The sequence below is a fragment of the Eptesicus fuscus genome, chromosome 10 (genome assembly GCF_027574615.1).
Source record: "Eptesicus fuscus isolate TK198812 chromosome 10, DD_ASM_mEF_20220401, whole genome shotgun sequence".
Taxonomy (NCBI): domain Eukaryota; kingdom Metazoa; phylum Chordata; class Mammalia; order Chiroptera; family Vespertilionidae; genus Eptesicus; species Eptesicus fuscus.
This window is the reverse complement of record NC_072482.1, coordinates 20,097,910-20,117,289: the sequence shown is the minus strand read 5'-3', so window position 1 is coordinate 20,117,289 and position 19,380 is coordinate 20,097,910. Positions and strand designations below refer to the sequence as shown.

General features: G+C 39.9%; 1 protein-coding gene across 1 annotated transcript in view; it reads left to right on the top strand.

The window, feature by feature from the left end:
- PKHD1 (PKHD1 ciliary IPT domain containing fibrocystin/polyductin) overlaps window positions 1-19,380 on the top strand; it is a 418,502-nt gene that overhangs the window by 269,670 nt on the left and 129,452 nt on the right. The window contains exon 52 of the mRNA XM_008157496.3: window positions 6,003-6,140. Coding sequence (XP_008155718.2) covers window positions 6,003-6,140 — 138 coding nt within the window. The remainder of the gene's footprint in view (window positions 1-6,002; window positions 6,141-19,380) is intronic.

Below are 19,380 nucleotides of genomic sequence, written 5' to 3'. Positions count from 1 at the left end.
GGAAGGTACATAATGGGAAATAACAAGCCTACAAATAGTTTTTGTGTGTTCTTATATGTCCTGCACTGCCCTTGCATACCATCACTGTCCGTCCCTGACAATAGCAGGGTTGTAGTGGAAACTGTCTTCACCACCTAAGTTATGGGGCCAGATACAGTGAACACCATACAAGCAAGCAGTGGGTCTGCCTGCCCTAGATTATGCCTGTTCATGTGACCCTATCATTATTCAACAGGATCTGTGCCCTTTGCCCTTGATCTCATTTCTACAGGATTTAGACAAGTGTCAGACCCTTGGAATGCTGCACAATGGTGACCTTGATTCCCTGACTTTGCTGGGGGAAATTTTGAGTTTAAATCTAGTGTTGAAATTATATGGAATGCTTTGTAACTATGGGAGTCAGACTCTTCCTGATACAAAAGAAGCCCTCGCCCTCTGTCAGAGATATCATTCTTTATATTTGGCTCAGGCTTTCTGGTCTTAAGGATAGATGATACATTTATAAAAACTAAAGACTCTCTGTTGTTTTTATTGTTGCATTTGATACATGAGGACATTCAGATGATTCCTCTTTAGTTTTAAGTTTCAAGATATTATCTCTAAAGCTTCATCTTTCTAATTGTCAAAATATAACCCTTTCTGTAAACAAAACAAAACAGTTCTTGGCAAATGATAGTAGAATAAAGATGGTGGGATATTTAGTGCTTGGTGGATGAACAAGTGGAAAGAGGATATATTGTGGAACCAAGAGGCACCACTCCATGGCTGGTCCTAAAGTCCTTTGGGGGTGGGAGGGGAAGGGAAAGCAGTCTTTAATTACATCTGGTACTCATGAATTCTTTTTGGAGTCTCTTTCCAGATCTGTTCCCCCATCAGCCTCCCATCGAGCGACAGAAATTCCAGATGGTTCCCACCATATGCCAGAGCTCATTCTCTTAAGTAGGATAGATTGGTCATTGACAGAATAGGATGGAGTAGCCTTGGCCAAGTTAAGACAAGGTGAAAAGCAGCGGGCCACAGTTAACTTAGAGGTGCTCTACCATTCATATTTTTAAGTGGGTTGTATAAGTAACTTTCAGAGTGATTTTTCTGAAATGTCTCGAGTAATTTCATGGAAAGAATGCTACTTCTAGAGAATGTGGCACATTGATTCTAACTTTCTACACCCGGCACAGAGAGAAATCCTCTAAAACCTGTCATTACAGCTGGGGGTTGGTCAATGTGAACCCACAGTTGATCTCTCAGGAGAGTGCATTAGGATTCATTATTTTGCTATTTACAATGATAGGTATAATCTCTGTTTCAGTGATAAAAGGAGAATTCCTTTATAAAAAATTTTAGGGCATATGTTTATTTTTTCTTATTTTAGGAGAATCTTGCTACAAGAAGCACATTGATAGACTTGCTAGGACAGGAATGAAGATAGGATCAAACTCCACATAATGCAAAAGTATATTATCATTTCAAGTATATTGTATTGTACTTATTTGTTTTGTCTTCATTTGATGATGGGAAACATGTGTTACTCATCTTTGAATTCCCACTACCCAAGAAGATATGGCACATGGCAGGGAAAGAAAGGAGGAAAAATGAAAAGGGGAATGGGCGGATTTAGGGAATGGAAAAGGGAAAGCTGGCACTGAAGGGAACAAGAGCAATGCTTCTACTCTTCATTCTGTTATTTTCCTCTGGTGGTTATTGGATTTTACATGTAGTGGGTGTGTGCCCTGGAACATGTGTTCTTTGGTGTTGTTTTTGAGCACTTATTTTATGGTAGGTATTTTTCGAGGTGCTGAGCAAGTAAAAGTGAGACTGGAGCTATGGTCTCTGTTCTCAAAGCACTTATAATAATTAGGCTATCTGTGATTTGTGAGAAATTGCCTGTATATTTGGAGTGGGTAAGGCAATTAAATCAAAATATATTCTAAGGGAGTATGTGTTAAGACCAAAGGGAAATTTTAAGTTCCATGTAATTGTCATAATTTAACTGAAAAGTAATTGTCATAATTTAACTGAAAAGTATATTCAAAAGAGGGCTAATATCATGCTTTTATGTGTCTATGAGTACTATGTAGATGAGAGAAAACATTTTATGAAGCAATTTAATTGTTTTGTATAATTAGGCTCAATAGCCAAACATTGGTAGAATAGGCCATAGGTTGGAAGACATAAAAGCCATTTGTATAGAACTCAGAGGTGCTTGGATAAAATAATTTATCTTGCTTTTAAAGTCATAGTAAAGTCACGAGCCCCAAAATGTATGCTAAACCTAGAACATTCTCTATGTTTTTCACTCTTTTTTTGTATATTTTAAAGTATCAGAGATTAAACTGAAATATGTACATTTTTTTTCCATCTGTTTAGCCTGATTATTCATTTTGTATTAGTTGCTAATAAACTCTGGAATTTGAAGGGGTGTAGGGAGCTAAACTCAACAAACCTTAGCAACATTTACTTAACATCTTTATCTTTGATGTCACAATAAGAACTAGGGGTTTAAAAAATAGATGATTTCTTCACTTAAAGTGACAGTGGGAGAGAAAGACATAATTACACTGAGACCAACCCAGTGATAGTTGCCTCCTTACATACAATAATATGTATTCAGTTATAATAATGTACTAGAGGCCCAGTGCACGAAATTCGTGCACGGAGGGAGGGGGGGGGTCCCTCAGCCCCGCCTGCACCCTCTGCAATTCGGGACCCCTACACCTTTTTCTTATCTAGCTAACCTCTTCACATTTAAAAAAAATAACTGAAATATCACCTACTCTAGGAAATCTTCTTTGAACAAATGTCTTTACAATCTGTATTAAGTATTTTCATAGTATATCATTCTTTTTCTTTAACAGCTACTTAGAGTGGATGCAGTGTGGTTTTCATTCTTGCATCTGAATTTTTTCTTCTTGCTCTTGTAATAGCAAAGCTTATCCAATTTATGTTTGCCCTTCAAGGGCTTATATTTGGTTCAGTTTTTAGTTGGCTTCCTGCTTTTTTTTTTAAGCAATAAATTTGGGTTGTGATGTAAGCCTCACTTGTAATCAAGCCTGTAGGTCTCCCTATCTGAATATTTCTATAATACCTATCACTTTAGCATACCAGAGATTGTGTTCATTTATAGAAAATAACAATAAATGTCACCTGATCACTTGATCTTCTAGTAATATTTTATAGCAAGATATATTATTCTAGTAATTTAACTATTACAAAACTGAGGTGTACAGAAATAAATCATGAACAATAAAGAATGACTCAAATATCAAAGCATAGTACACTTAGGGCCTCCCTTGTCCTGTGCCTCAGATATCATAGCATAGTACACAGTTCACATGGAACTCAGCTTCCTTTAAAATAGGAAGGGATGCCATACTCATGAAGCAGCTACTTCCACACATATTTTTTTATTTAATTCACAGCACATACTCTTTGTACTAATTATTGGAAAATCATCTTAGCAATTGCCTCTGTTCCTTTCTGTATTGTTGCCTTAACTTCTGATGTTATTACTGTGCATTTATCATCCACTCGCTTTAATAAGATTGTGAAATTTTTAAGGGCAGAGATCATGACTTGAGCTTGTGTTTCTCTGTCATGGTGCCTAGATAAATACTCAAATGCCATCCAGTCCAAATGACTGTGATGAGAGAGGCCCACCGTTGCTGGAGACCTCTGATTTTTATTTAAGGGGCCTCACTTGTTCTGTGCCTTTACAGAGGGGTAAGTAGGGGCTGAGGGAATTTGAGGAAACCCAGACAGAATTCTCTTCCTAAAAGATTTTGCTAAGTTGGCACCCGGGACGCTGGGTATTTGTCCAATTAAAATCCCGACACACAGCAATAACAAAAGCACTGGTCTCTTACTGCTAATGCGTGGGGATCAAACCCCAGCCTGCAGGAACTCACCCCCGCAGTCAGGACCAGGCTGCTGGGTAGACCTGGGCTGGTGCTCCTAACTCTGGGGAGAGGGAGACTTCCCATGGCTGTAGGCTAGAGGCCCTGGACTCTGTGCCACGCGCCCGAACAGGTCCCTAGCGCAGGTTGGTCAGCAGAGCAGCTTCTTTGCCTGGGATTGCGGGGCAGCTTGGCCAGGCTCGACCTGGCCTGTTCTCCCCATGATCGCGGGGTGGCTTGGCCTGGGGTCACTGCTTTCCACCAGATGCAGCTCTCCAGTCTCCTATGGGCTGGCAAGCCCACAGCATGTGGCAGCGGCTGTGAAGGTGCCATGGCAACCCAGCACTGACTTCCGGTTGGTCAGCCTTTGGTCGTGATTGGTCATTACAAGTTACAATCCTGGGCTTTTATTATTAGGATTTCAGTGCTCTATTATGAAAATTTACAGGGTTATCATTGGAGAGTGAAAGAGAGAGAGATTCCCACGGGGGAGTGGTAAATCCAATGGAGGGATTGGGAATGGCTTGATTCTGACAGAAGAGTGAGTGGTGCTCATGTTGTTGGATTGTGACCATACCTTGGGAACTACTGTTCTGTAAAACAAGGGAAAAGAGAGAGCACATGCAAGATTATGGAACAGGCCTAGAGATACCACACTTCAATTCTGCCTCCATTTTATTGTCTACACTTCAGCCACATGGCTTCATCTAACTGCAAAGGCAGCTGGAAAAGGTGGTCTGACCCAGGAGGAGAAGGGAAGTGATTGGTTTACAATCTCACAGACACTGCCACAGGAAGGCGTGGTTGTCTTATAGCTAGGAAAGTAGTCCGGACTAGGAAAGACAACTCATGAGAGGCTAATCTGGGGGGCAGATCCTTAAGCATAGCAGTGTGCATTGTTTCCTGAAATAAAACGTGAGATTATGTTAAAACAATTTCTTTAAAAGTTACATGTGTCACTGATTATGGTACTTGAAATTTAAGCAGAAATATTTATTTGATATATTTAATTTGTGCCAAATTACTGCTAAGCCTCAGAAAGTAACACAATACTTTGGAATACATAAAATATTTTCTGTTTGAGTAAAAATTCTATGATTCTTTCTTCTGAAGTTGGAAGGAAACTCTTTGTGAAAGAGAAAATGAAGAATAATAGTTTTAAGTGTCCGATGAGTTCTACAGGCATGCCAAGCTAATAGACAATAGTACAAATAATAAAAATATTCACATTTATTTTTATTTTTATTTATTTTTTAAAATATATTTTATTGATTTTTTTTTACAGAGAGGAAGGGGGAGGGATAGAGAGTTAGAAACATCGATGAGAGAGAAACATCGATCAGCTGCCTCCTGCACACCCCCTACTGGGGATGTGCCCCTGCAACCAAGGTACATGCCCTTGACCAGAATTGAACCTGGGACCCTTCAGTCCGCAGGCTGATGCTCTATCCACTGAGCCAAACCGGTCAGGGCAATATTCACATTTATTGAGCATGTAGCAGACACTTTGCTTTACGTGGTGGGAATTGGGGCAATGTGAATGGCTAATTAGTATTGTATAAGCAGTTCAGATCATTTAACCCTCACAAAAACCCTATGAATAAAGCAGGTCATTCTTATTATCCCCATTTCAAGGATTAGATAACTGAGGTCAAGAGAGGTAAAGTTGATGGTCCACATAGCCAATAAGTAATAGAGCTGGGATTCACATCCTAATATTCTGACTTCAGAGTCAGAATTCTCTCTATCTCTCTGAACTAGAGCCAAAGTTAAGGGACAGGGGAAAAGTGTAGGGACCTCATCTGTACATCTGCCCTAAAGTAGGCTTGGCATAGCTCTTTGGGACATAAGCAATGCCTTGTGGTCATAACACTTGGTTTGTTAACTAACCAATGGCAGAATTTATTAATCATGCCTTCTTTTTCTCCTCCTGCCTCTTTATGAAGGCCTGATGTTTAAAAAACTATTTGTTCCTTCAGGTGCTGTACCTGTCCTGGAATAGGTAGTAACTTAAGCAGCTCCCAAATTTCCAGAACTGCAGAGCAAATCACTGGAGAAGAGAAGACGATTCTTGTTTTGGTTACATGTCAACAATTTCTTTTCCTCCTGCAGACAGGACTGTCCTTGTGGATACAGACCTTCCAATCCTCAAAGGCCTCTATGTGGTGGGGACTTTAGAGTTCCCTGTGGACAGAAGCAACGTTCTGAGTGTGGCCTGCATGGTCATTGCAGGCGGGGAGCTGAAAGTCGGTGAGTAAAGGGCACACGGATTGGGAGCATAATGGGAATTAAGCCCTGTGAGAAAGGCCTTGGGAAATGATGGCATCATACAGCCAGTTGCTTAATGGAGTTTGGGGACCGAGGAAAGGACCGAGTTTACCAGCAACATTTTTCTTTGGCAAGCTCTCGACACAGATGGGTAACATTTATTGGTCATTCTCTCATGTCCACCCACTGACATCAGGCTGTTTCTGGTCCCAGAGTCCTCATTCCAGGGCTCTTTTTGCCTCCTCCAGGCCACAGATCCATTCTCTCTTTAGTTCTTTGTAGGAGAATTTACCTGTAACTCACTTTTTCAGAAGAGCTCATAGGATGGATTTGTTACCCTTTGCTCAACTCACAGTAAAATTTCAATTGCTAGACGAGTGCAGATCCTTTGGAAAACGGACTTGAAACAAAGCTTATGTGCTGATGCTTTACTGGGGCAACTGGCACTGGAGTGGGAGTAAAGGGAAAAGAATGAAGGAGAAAAGAGAAGAAATCAAACACAAGTTGGCCACAGCTTCTCAAGGGAACATGACTGTTTGCTTGGCTGTGTGATAATGCCTTAAGAGAAGCCTCTGTGGAACCACCACATCTCAGGACAACAGGGAAGAAAGCTGGGGAGAAGGCAAATGACTCATCTGGTCCACCCGACAACCAATGAACTCCTGTCTTTCTTCGCTATGTTTTGTGGCTCCCCATGCAGCCGGTGGAGAGCCCAGACACTCAGTGGGTGCTGGGAGGCTCCTTTAGCTGGCAAGTGAGGCATGCTACTGAGAATGAGGGACAGACAGGATGGAATGGATCTGGGGTAGTGTATTACCCAGGGCAGATACATTGGCTTTCTTAAAACAAACAAACAAAAACATGAGCTGCTACAGGTAAACTGTATGCTTGGAATTGTTGTAGGGCAGGCAATAAGAGTACAGAAATGAAAAGACATGTGCTCTGGCCCCAAAGGAACTACTTTTGAACTTGGTGGGGAATTCTACTTTGCTCTCCAACAGATTAAAAGAGAATTCCCAGAAACAATAATACCTTGCCCCAGAGAAATAAATCTCTGATGGTGAGGAAGTATTTAGATATGTTGTTTGGTAATATCCAGATTTTAAAATTTCTGGTGGGAGAGCATTCTAGACCTAACTACCAAACCTTAATTACTCTAAGAGTATTCCTGAAAAATTGTGGTCACACCTCTTCTAGTAACAAAAATAATAAATAAATAATAAATAAATAAATAAATAAATAAAATCAAAACCTTTTGAGAAAGCCTGCTTTCACTTTTTAAAATCCCATTAGAATTATTTTCCTTCTATTAAGCCAAATTCTGTCTTCCTCTAATTTCTTTTGGTTCAAGTTCTTACTTGATCCCTATAAGATGAGTGTCAAATTTCCTTCCCTTCGATAGTCCTTTATTCACATTTTTCTTGAACCTTCTGTTTTTCAGGTTATGCAGTTTCGATTATTTTAACCATGGCTAAATAATAGTTACTTTAATTATTATTATTATTTAATTATATTGTTTTAAAATATTTTTTATGTTTTTCAGTCTATTGTACAATACTGGAAAATACAGAAGAGCAATAGAAAATTATATAAAAGAAATCAAGTATTCACTCATATTCCCAAATGTAAAGATAATCACAGTAACATTTTGTAGTCTTGTCTTGAATTTTTTCTACATGTGCACAAATTCATGTACGCGTATGCACGCGCACACACAAAACAGGTATACAGTTTTTTAATATTTTTGATCCTATGTTAACACTGAAAAATTTCCCAACTTGTTCTATTTCTAAGGCACATTTTTAAAATTTGTTGGGGTAACTTTGGTTAATAGCATTATATAAGTTTCAGGTGTACACCTTTATAATACAACTTAATAATTCAACTGTATACCCTATCGTGTGCTTGCCACCTGAAGTCAAATCTCCTGTGTCAGCTTGGATTGACCCCCTTTACCCTTTTCATCCTCCCCAGTCCCCTTCCCCTCTGGTAACCACCATTATGTTGTTTATATCGATGAGTTTGTGTTTTTATTTGTTATTTTGTTTATTCAGTTATTGCTTTTTGTTTTATATCCCACATATGAGTGAAATCATATGGTTTTTGTCCTTTTCTACCTGACTTATTTCACTTAGCATAATACACTCAAGATTCATCCATGTTGTTGCAAATGGCAATATTTTTTTGTGTGGCTGAGTAGTATTTCAATATATATGTATCACGTCTTCTTTATCCAGTCATCCAGTGGAGGACACTTGCGTTGTTTCTATGTCTTGACTGTTGTAAATGATGTGCCAGTGAACATAGGAGATTTGATGTTCATGTTTTAAGTGTAGGGAGACTGAACGTGTTATAAGAAAAAGGAATTGAGCTGAAAGACAGATTCATATATGACCATTCATTTATGTATACACTAGCCAGTCACACAGCACATTATCAGAAGCCAAATTTCTTCACATAATGTATAAGACCAAGAAGCTTCATGGGCCACCACTATTCTATAAATCCTACAGTCCAGACATTACCATTCCCTACCATTTCCTGGAGGCATAATGCTCATCCACAAATGTATGCCTTTTCAGATCTATTCCTTTATCTTTAAGCCCCTCCAGATTGGAAGTGATGATGCTTCCAATTCTGTTTGACCGGTTTGTCTCGACTACTTCATTGAGACATCTCTTGAAAGCTAGGTTCACAACTTCTATTTCTGTACATCAACCTCTTCCATGGCACCAGGCTCATGGTAGGCAGTGAACAAACAGATGATGAATGAAAGAATGGACACACAAGTGAAATACTTTAAGCTCATCTTAAGTGTTTCATCAAACTAATGAGATAACCACTGAACAAAGAATGATATTGAATTTGGCATTTGCGACACAGCTGCAGCCCTCTAAGCAAAGCTTTGATCTTAAACCTCTCTTCTAATGCTAGAATTATTATTATACTCTACTAAAAGTCAATTGATACCTTTTACCAGCACCAGCTGCCTTAGAAGCAGGACCACCAAGAAATATAATTTCACAATGTTGGGACTTAGATCAAAATGCACAGAGAGTAGACGTACTCTGGCAGGGTTTCGTACCTATGTCCACATCTATTAAGTTCACTTACTAACTAGTGTTATTATCTGTTTCATGTTGGGATTTCTTTGGGGTGTGGTAGAATTGGACAGATGGGTTGAAAGTCTTCCTTCAGGCATAATACACATAGGATTGAGCAGATGGGTTCCAATAATCAAACTTTAGGCCTGACAAAGCAGGGAGAAAAAGAATACAGCATTGTCTAGTAACAGATAAAAATATAGTCGGGAATGGAAAAATTTAAAAATAATATTTTATATGTACAAATCAACACTGGACAGTGGCACAGTGGCACTTCCCTTCAAAAGTACAGATTTTCAGGCAACAAGGTTTTGTTACAATGATAAATAACTTCAAAAATGAAAAAAAGACTAATCATAGCAATGGAAAGTGTGAACTTGAAATAAATTTTCTAGTAACAAAAACAAGAATAAGTTTTATTTTAGTATTTCTATCAGTTACCTGGATGGGGATATTATAAAATATTAAACAAATGAGGAAATGGTATTAATCTGGGAGGAAAAGATTAGAATCCAAAAGGATTCCACAATAAGGGGAAGATAGATGAAATAATAAATATAGAGATAAGAAAAAAATATTGTACTTACAGAACAGTGAAACCCAGAAATTGACCCAAGCCATTATGCTCAATTAATATTTGAAAGAGGAGGCAAGAGCATACAATGGAGTCAAGACAGTCTCTTCAATAAATGGTGTTGGGAAAATTGGACAGATACATGCAAAAAAATTAAGCTAGACCAGCCCTAACTGGTTTGGCTCAGTGGATAGAGAGTCAGCCTGCAGACTGAAGGGTCCCAGGTTCGATTCTGGTCAAGGGCATGTACCTTGGTTGCGGGCACATCCCCAGTAGGGGGTGTGCAGGAGGCAGCTGATCGATGTTTCTCTCTCATCGATGTTTCTAATTCTCTATCCCTCTCCCTTCCTCTCTGTAAACAATCAATAAAATATATTTTAAAAAATTAAACTAGACCACCAACTTATACCATACAGAAAAATAAATTCAAAATGGATAAAAGACTTAAACGTAAGATGGGAAACCATAAAAATCTTAGAAGAACCCATAAGCAGCAAAATATCAGACATATGTCATAGCAATATGTCTAATGACACATCTCCTAAGACAATGGGAATGAAGGAGAAAATAAATAAGTGGGACTACATAAAAAGCTTCTGCACAGCAAAACAAACCAGCAACAAAATAACAAGAAAGTCCACTGCATGGGAGAACATATTTTCCAATGTAACATCCGCTAAGGGTTTAATCTCCAAAATTTATAGGGAACTCATACAACTTAACAAAAGGAAGATAAACAATCCAATCAAAAAATGGGCAAAGAACCTAAATAGACACTCTTGAAAGTGGACATACAGAAGGACAAGAGACATATGAAAAAAATGCTCAAAGTCACTAATCATCTGAGAGATATAAATCAAAACAATGAGGTACCATCTCACAATTGTCAGAATGGGTATCATTGATAAACCAACAAATGACAAGTGCTGGTGAGGATGTGGAGAAAAAGGAACCCTCATACACTGCTGGTGAGAATGCAGACTGGGGCAGCCACTGTGGAAAACAGTATGGAGTTTCCTCAAAAAATTAAAAATGGAACTCCTATTTGACTCAGTAATTCCACTTCTAGGAATATATACCAAGAAATCAGAAACACCAATCAGAAAGGATATATGCACCCCTAATGTTTATAGCAGCACAATTTACAATAGCTAAGATTTGGAAACAGCCTAAGTGTCCATCAGCAGATGAGTGGATTAAAAAACTGTGGTACATCTACACAATGGAATGCTACACTGCTGTAAAAAGGAAGGAACTCCTACCATTTGCAACAGCATGGATGGACCTGGAGAGCATTATGCTAAGCAAAATAAGTCAGAGAGAGATACATATCACATGATCTCACTCATTTGTCAAATATAATGAACAACATAAACTGATGAACAAAAACAGATCCAGAGACAGAGAAGCATCAATCAGATGCTCAAACCTCAGAGGAAAGGTAGGGAAGGGAGGGAGGGCGGTAAGGGGTAGAGATCAACCAAAGGACTTGTATGCGTGTATATAAGCCTAACCAATGGACACAGACACCAGGGGGGTGAGGGCATGAGCGGGGGGTGGGAAGGGATAATGGGGGGATTAGGACACATATGTAATACCTTAATCAATAAAGAAAAAAAAACATGAACATCTGTGTGGAAGGAATTATAGTGTTAATATATAAATGACTACAGTGTTTTTGCTTCTGTATGAAATGAACAAAATGAGGGTAAAAACATATTGGAAAAGTTGGTGATCTTGTATAAATCGCAAGTATTTTCAATTTTTAATCTGTCTAGGAGAGAAAAACTGATAAAAATGCCTGACTCAAATCCTGTACAATAGGTATTGATTTGTGATTAAATGTTTGTATTTCTTTGTTCATGAATAGTTGTCTGAACTCATCCTTTTCATTATTGTCTCTTCTTAGATAAGCCATCATTTTTATGCTTTAACATATGTTCCTTGCTATCTTTGATATCAGTAATATTAACATGTTACTGATCCAAATGTTCAACTTGGAGAGTGTTTTAATCTCATACTTTTAAAACTGCAAATAGGAAATTCTCTTGTGATAGCTTGTAGAAGGATTTCAGAGAAAGATAATCACTAATAATTAATTTGTGTCTTTAGAGCTAAATAGAACCCTTTTTGATCCCCAAGCAAGCAATGCCTGCTCCACAAATCAATGTCCCTGAGGACTCATCAGCTCAGTGTTCCTGTGGCCTGTTACAACCAGGTCATGTGATGTGCTGCCCAGTCCCTTGGTAATTAGCTAGGAACTGGGTTTTTATCCTAAAACTTGTCACATATTGTTTTGCAGAGCCAATGATGGGTATTTGTCAGTCTGTCTGACATTTGTAGCTAGGAGCCTAAGGTCATCATTAGCACATGACTTTGATTGTCAGGAAATGAAGTACTAGGTGTATGGAAGTTTCTTTCACTGCTTCCATGATAGGGACTTTCTCAATCCTAAAGAAGAAGAAAAATCCATACACAGTTTATTGCCTTCCAAACTGACAATTCTGTAAAACTCATTGGGTGATTAAGTAATAAGGAGACACACCAGAGAAAAGTGTAGATTAAAACATAACCTCCAGCCTAAAGCCACAATACCCAGTAGTCAGACTTATTGAGTAGCCAGAGAGAATCTTGTATCTTGTGGTGATGTTTGTTTAAAAATAATATATTAAGTTAAAAAAACACACAAAAAATACGTCTTTCAAGTTTAACAACAATTAGAAAATACCCACGTATTTAATGTGTAAATACAAATGTACATAGATATTTGCAAAATAAATGGCTTATAAATAGCTAATGTGTATCATCAGCTAATAAATCAGTTTCTGTTTGCACTGACAGTTCTCCAATCAAATCATTAGTTAGCTAAAAAAATCAAACATTGACATCAAAGGGGTGTGACTTTTAAATATTTTACTTCTTTAATAATAAGTGAAAAAGTGTAAAAGGTTTGTTTTTCCAGCTTCACTAAACACTGAATTCCATTTCTGTGAGTCTCTAAGAAAACTGGTATATAATAGTCAAGTAATACATATTTCAAAAATAAGATTAAGTATATAAATATCTGTTTATTTTCCCATGGATATTAGTTCTCTGACAGACATATTATCCATTTATCCATCTCTCTCTCTCTCTCTCAATCTATATATATATATTTATATATATATCTCCTATCTAATAAAAGAGTAATATGCAAATTGACCATCACTCCAACACACAAATGGCTGCCCCCATGTGGTCAAAGATGGCTGCCCATATGTGGACACAAGATGGCCACCACAAGATGTCCTGCAGGGGAGGGCAGTTGTGGGTGATCAGGCCAGCATGGGAGGACAGTTAGAGGTGACTGGGCTGACAGAGGATGGCAGTTGGGGGAGACCAAGCCTGCATGGGAGAGCAGTTGGGAGGGACCAGGCCTGCAAGGGAGGACAGTTGGGGGGGGGACCCAGGCCTGCAGGGGAGGGCAGTTGGGGGGGACCAAGCCTGCAGGGGAGGGCAGTTGGGAGAACCCAGGCCTAGGGGAGGGCAGTTGCGGGGGTACCAGGCCTACAGGGGAGGATAGTTGGGGGGACTAGGCCTGCAGGGGAGGGCAGTTGAGGGGTCCAGGCCTTCAGGGGAGGGCAGTTGGGGGGACCAGGCCTTCAGGGGAGGGCAGTTGGGGGCAATCAGGCCAGCAGGCGAGGGCAGTTAGGGATGACCAGGCCTTCAGGGGAGGGCAGTTTGGGGGACCAGGCTTGCAGGGGAGGGCAGTTGAGGGTGACTGGGCCTACAGGGGAGGACAGTTAGGGGCAACCAGGCTGGCAAGGGAGGGCAGTTAGGGGCAATCGGGCCGGCAGGAGAGGGAGTTAGGGGCAATCAGGCCGGCACGGGATCAGTTAGGCATCGATCAGGCTGGCAGGGGAGTGGTTAGGCGGTGATCAGGCTGGCAGGCAGAAGTGGTTAGAGGCAATCAGGCAGGCAGGCAGGCGAGCAGTTGGGAGTCAGCAGTCCTGGATTGTGAGAGGGCAGTCGGACATCCCTCAAGGGGTCCCAGATTGGAGAGGGTGCAGGCTGGGCTAAGGGACACACCCTCCCCCATGCACGAATTTCATGCATCGGGCCTCTAGTATATATATAAAGCAAAACATTGATACAAGAAATATTCTGTCTTGTTAGACTACCAAACATATTTACATTAATCATCTTTACTTTAATATTTTCTAAATTAGTGTTTCCAAAACTATATTTTGGACTCTTGAACTTCTATCGCAATAACATAAAATTTCTTAGAAATTTATTATTTTCAAATTACTAAATGGTCAATTATATAATACATAAATAATTGTTAAACTTAGTTATTTTTGCATGAAAAAACTAAATAATTTAAAGCCAACAGGTGAATAAGGGAGTGAATGGATAATCTGTTTTGTTGGTTATTAAACTCTTGTAAGAGTTTAAAAAGAATTTAATTGTCTTCCTTGCTGTTCCTTGGATTGGACATTCAAATAAGTGATCACTTAATATACTTACTTTTGAAATGTCTAGTTTTTAGCACATTAGGAATAGGACATTACTTGCTAAAAAGAATTTGCCTTCTTTTTCTTCATTTCCAAATTAAACTTTGGAATGTTTTATTTATTCATTGTCACTACTACTATTTTTTTAAATATTATCACTACTGAGAGCCAACATTAAAAAAATTAAATTGATTTGAGAGAGAGAGAGAGAGAGAGAGAGAAAGAGAAACATCAATATGAGGAAAAACAGTGGTCTGTATTGGGGATTGAACCCACCACCTTTTGGTGGATAGGATGGCGATATTACAACCAACTGAGCCACACCAGCCAGGGCTAAGACCCAGCATTTAAAAAAACAGGTATTATATGCAGACACTGTGCCATGTATCATTGACATGCACTAAATTATTTAACTCTCACACACACAAAAATGGATGCTACTATTGTGCCTATTTTATAGTGGCAGAAACTGAGGTTTACAGAAATGAATTTGTTCAACCTTACTTAAGAAGTTTTAAGAATTTTTATATATCTTTGCAAGCATGTGAATTGATAAATTATATTAACTTTTACTTCATATTCTATCAATTGTTGATAAATTGAAAGGCCTCATTGATGATAAAAACTTGCCAGCCTGAACTAGACATTATTTTAACAGATTCTTATTCCATTTGGGTTAAATGCCTTTCCATCCTTTTTTTTTCTCCACACAGGAGATTGATTCTATTGGGAAGGGGTGTTTTAGGAATCAGTGGGTCTCGGGTACACACTGAGAATTAAAAGCTAATTCAAAATAAAATATGCTTCACATTTTAACTGGTTCAGCACTATTTTTTAGTTTAGGTCTGATAAGAAAGGATGTTTTGGCATCTCTGCTCTGAGGAAAATAGCTATAGCAGCACATGAGAAAAATAGTTATGTTCCAGTTACAAGCTCAACTTCCAGAGTCATCACCTTATAACCTATTCCTGAGGACAAGAGAAAATGTGTAAAACTAAACTTTAGGAGGTAGTTTCTTAACCTATCATTCACCTGCAATCGTGATATTTATTAAATTTCAAGGTTAACTTGGGACAGAAATACATATTATTTAGAAACTAGAGGCCCAGTGTGCTCAGGTAGGTTCCCTAGGCCTGGCCAGCGATCAGGGCCAATCTGTGGGGTGACTGGTGGGGTGATCGGGGAGCTCCCCTGCTTACACCTGCCTTGGCTGGCCTGGGTCCTGCGGGCTGGGGGTAGCTCCTGCATTGAGCGTCTGCCCCCTGGTGCTCAGTGAGCATCATAGTGACCAGTGGTTCTGCCCATCATTCATAGTGACTGGTCGCTTGGTCGTTCTAGTCATTCCGGTCATTCAGTTGTAATTCTTGCTTAGGCTTTTATATATATAGATTGGTGAAATGAGTCTTTTATACTGTACAGTATTCCTCTTTATTTCTGATTGCTTTCTGCAAGAGAATTGGTTAAAATGACCTAATTCACCATTTCTGGGATAAAATAAATGAACTCTGCTGCCAATACACAGTCACCTCTCTGCATTAGCTCACTGTGAAGGGAAGGAGGCAGTCTGGTCAAAGGCACTCATGATACAGTGTGGAAGTATTGGGGTAAAACACACTATGCTATGATAGCCCATAGAGGACCACTTAACCCACACTTAGTTAACAAGGAAGGGTCCCACAGGGAGTGGCATCTGAAGTGGGTTTGGGCTTGCTTAGGGATTTATGTGGCTCATCTATTGAGCATGTCCAGGAAACGGGGGAAAAAGAGGGTTCTAAATAAACAAACTTGTTTCCAATTGTTTATTATTTCAAAGAGTTTTCAAATGTTTGTGATTATAAATAGACTAGAGGCCCAGTGCACAGATTCGTGCACCGGTGTGGTCCTTGGCCTGGCCTGTGCCCTCTTACAATCTGGGACCCCTTGGGGGATGTCGGATAGCTGGTTTCAGCCCAATCCCCACAGGCCCGATCCAGACAGGAGGGAGCCCAATCCTGTGCATTGAGAGTCTGTCCCCTGGTGGTCAGTGTGTGTCATAGCCACCAGTCTTCCAGTCATTCAATTGCGTAGGCTTATCCTACCTAATAAAAGAGTAATATGCAAATTGACTGCACCTTCGCTACGCCCAAGCCACGCCCACCATCCAATCAGGGCGAGTATGCAAATTAACCCAACCAAGATGGTGGTTAATTTGCATATCAAGACAGCGTAGAAAGAAGCCAAGCGCTACAGAAGAGAGCGAAGCTGCGGAGAAGCAAGCAGGCAGGGCGGGGAGAAGGGAGGCAAGCAGGCGGGGCGGGGGAGAGCGCAGCAGGAAGCCCTATTGCAGGAATCTTCCTGCAATGGGCTACTAGTATATATATAAATAATACTGCAGTGAGGCACTTAGGGCCTTCATCTGTGTACCTTCCACACTATTTCTTTAGGACAAGTTCCTTGAAGGAAAATTACTGCAGCAAGGGGCACGAGCTTGTTTATTCACAAAAAGGGCATGTAATTCAATATCATAGAAGACTTTTAGAAAGAAATTACAGCAAAGCTAAGTTTTGAGGGATGATTCTGATTTAGATAGGACAAAGGTGAGGGACCTCAAAGCCTGGGGCAGCTCATGTGCAGAGGAGAGAGCGGAGGGGATCATGAGTGACTGGGTGTGGATTGGCTTAGTTACAAGGTGTGGGAGTCATGTTGGGAGAGTGGGCTTACATGTAAACTATGTTTATTTCTGATTTTATAAAAAGGTTTAGTTAATAAAATAAGCTCCTTTTCCCTTTTTCTTACCCTTGAAGCTCATGGAATCCATTTGTAGCATATTCCTCAAATCATTATAATGGTTATCTGTCGTGTACCAGAACGTATTTTCTTCCACCTCCCCAGGTGATTTTAGCATCTGGAACATATTCTGTTCCCCTCCATTGCCCACCATCATACTAAGTAATGGTAACTTCCCTTTACTTCATTCCTATTCATCTATTTGCACATGACCAACACGGTACTTATTAAGTCTAAGCCCAGCTTCACCACTTATTTGCTGTGTAATTTCTGATAAGTTACTTAACCTCTCTTTGCCTCAATTTCCTCATGAAAACCTCAACAAGAGCCATCACAGGGTTGTCAGAGTTAAATAAAATCATGTATGCGTAAACACCTGGCACCTCTTTGCAGCACAATGGCAATGATTTTCCCTCCATTATGAGTATATCTAAATTCGTCCAGGTTGAAAATGCCTTTTGCTACGGTTTCCAGCAGTGCCAGGCAGCTTCAGAAAGGAAAAGCAGAGAGGAACAGTATTATCCTGAGCCTTCTGTGAGAGGTGGCTACTCTGTTAGGAGCAAAGCCCACCTGGAGAGAGCGCTCACCTTTCTTTGATTGATAGATTTGAGAATAAAATGAGGAGCCAGCCTTCAGGGCTTTCCATTCACCAGCTTTTACAAATTTAAGATGCACTTCATTTTAATGTTAAAATTATATATATATATATATATATATATATATATATATATATATATATATATATATATATACTCGCTTCTATTAGGCCACTCTTGCCTTCTTCCTGCTCAGTCCCTATCCTGCACCTTCCCCCTCCTCCACATCACAAAACAAATCCAAACTCTGATGATTTGAGATACCCCAAGATCTCGGGGTGGGGGTGAGGGGGGCTGACTAATTTTGCCCAGACTTTCTGTGGAAGCTGCACATATGCTGCCGTTTTGAGTTGCATAATTGATTCAATCTCTGATTTTAGAGGAACGCTGAACTCCTTTTGTGGGACGCTGCATATATTTCTCTAGGGCAAAAACTGCCCTACTTTTTTCTCTCTGGTATCTGTTTAGTGCTAGGCCATTTTCCCCCTAAGAATCTAAACTACCCTCCGTGAAATAAATGAAATCACAGTTGGAAAACGGCTTACTGGACAGACTTATAACCGCAAGATAAGAGCTACACCACACGCATTTTCTTAACATTCTCCTCTTACCCTGCTTGCTTTCTGTCTGCTCTGGAGCAGCTTGGTGTTGGCTAAAAGGGTACGGTGGTCGCTTGGCTGAGGGTTGGCATTACCTACATGGACAGCAGCTGCCTTGGCATCTCATTGGGAACACAGGCTGTGGGGTTTAACCCTTGCTTGCCCCTGGATCTACTGTGCAACTCTAAGCAGATTTACTTCCCTCTCTGAGTCTTACCTTCAGCAGTCTCCTGGTAGACTAATGTCCGTACTGATGGGCTATAAAGATAGGTATGTAGCAAGCTGCCAACTCACATTGAGCCTTTTGGTTAACCAGGTATATGTGAAGTGCCAGCTGGGGACGATGACTTTATGCCTCCTGAAAGGCCACAATGAAAACCGGGCAATTTTAAGCTTACCATTTACTTCATACTGTTCTTGGCAACCTTATTTTTGCTTATGTTTTCAAGAATTCCTAACTGGAAAGTCTTATTTCAGAGCAGATGTCTTTTACAAACCTGTTTGATCCAGTGTGTAGTTTGGAGACTATCTTTTCATCAGGTGCTTCTTGAAAAAACTGATTGTTTTTTGTCATTTTCTGTACTCTTAAGAAGAAAATAACATTTGTTAGGTCCATACTAAGTACCACTATTTGAGCAAATCCCCCAAAGAATTCTCATATTATAAAACTGATGAACTCTACTGTTTATATCAAGGGAATAATGTCAGAAGCTATTCCCAACTGATGTCTATTATAGCCTGAATGGATTGTGTCATTATGCTGCTAAGAGAATTTAGGCTTAGAAAATAAATAGCTTATTGCTTTTTAATAAGACACTTAGCATAAACAGATTATTGTTCAAATTCAGACTCTGTTACTTACTAGTTGGATAAATTTGGTCAAGTCCCTTAACCTCTAAGCCTCATTATATATGAACTAGGGGCCCGGTGCACGAAATTCGTGCAATCAAGGGGGTTGGCCTGCACCCTCTTGCAGTCCGGGAGTCCTTGGGGGAGTCGAACATCCTAGTGCTGCCGCAGAGGTGGGAGGGGCTCCCGCCACTGCCACTGCACTTGCCAGCCATGAGCCCGGCTTCTGGCTGAGCAG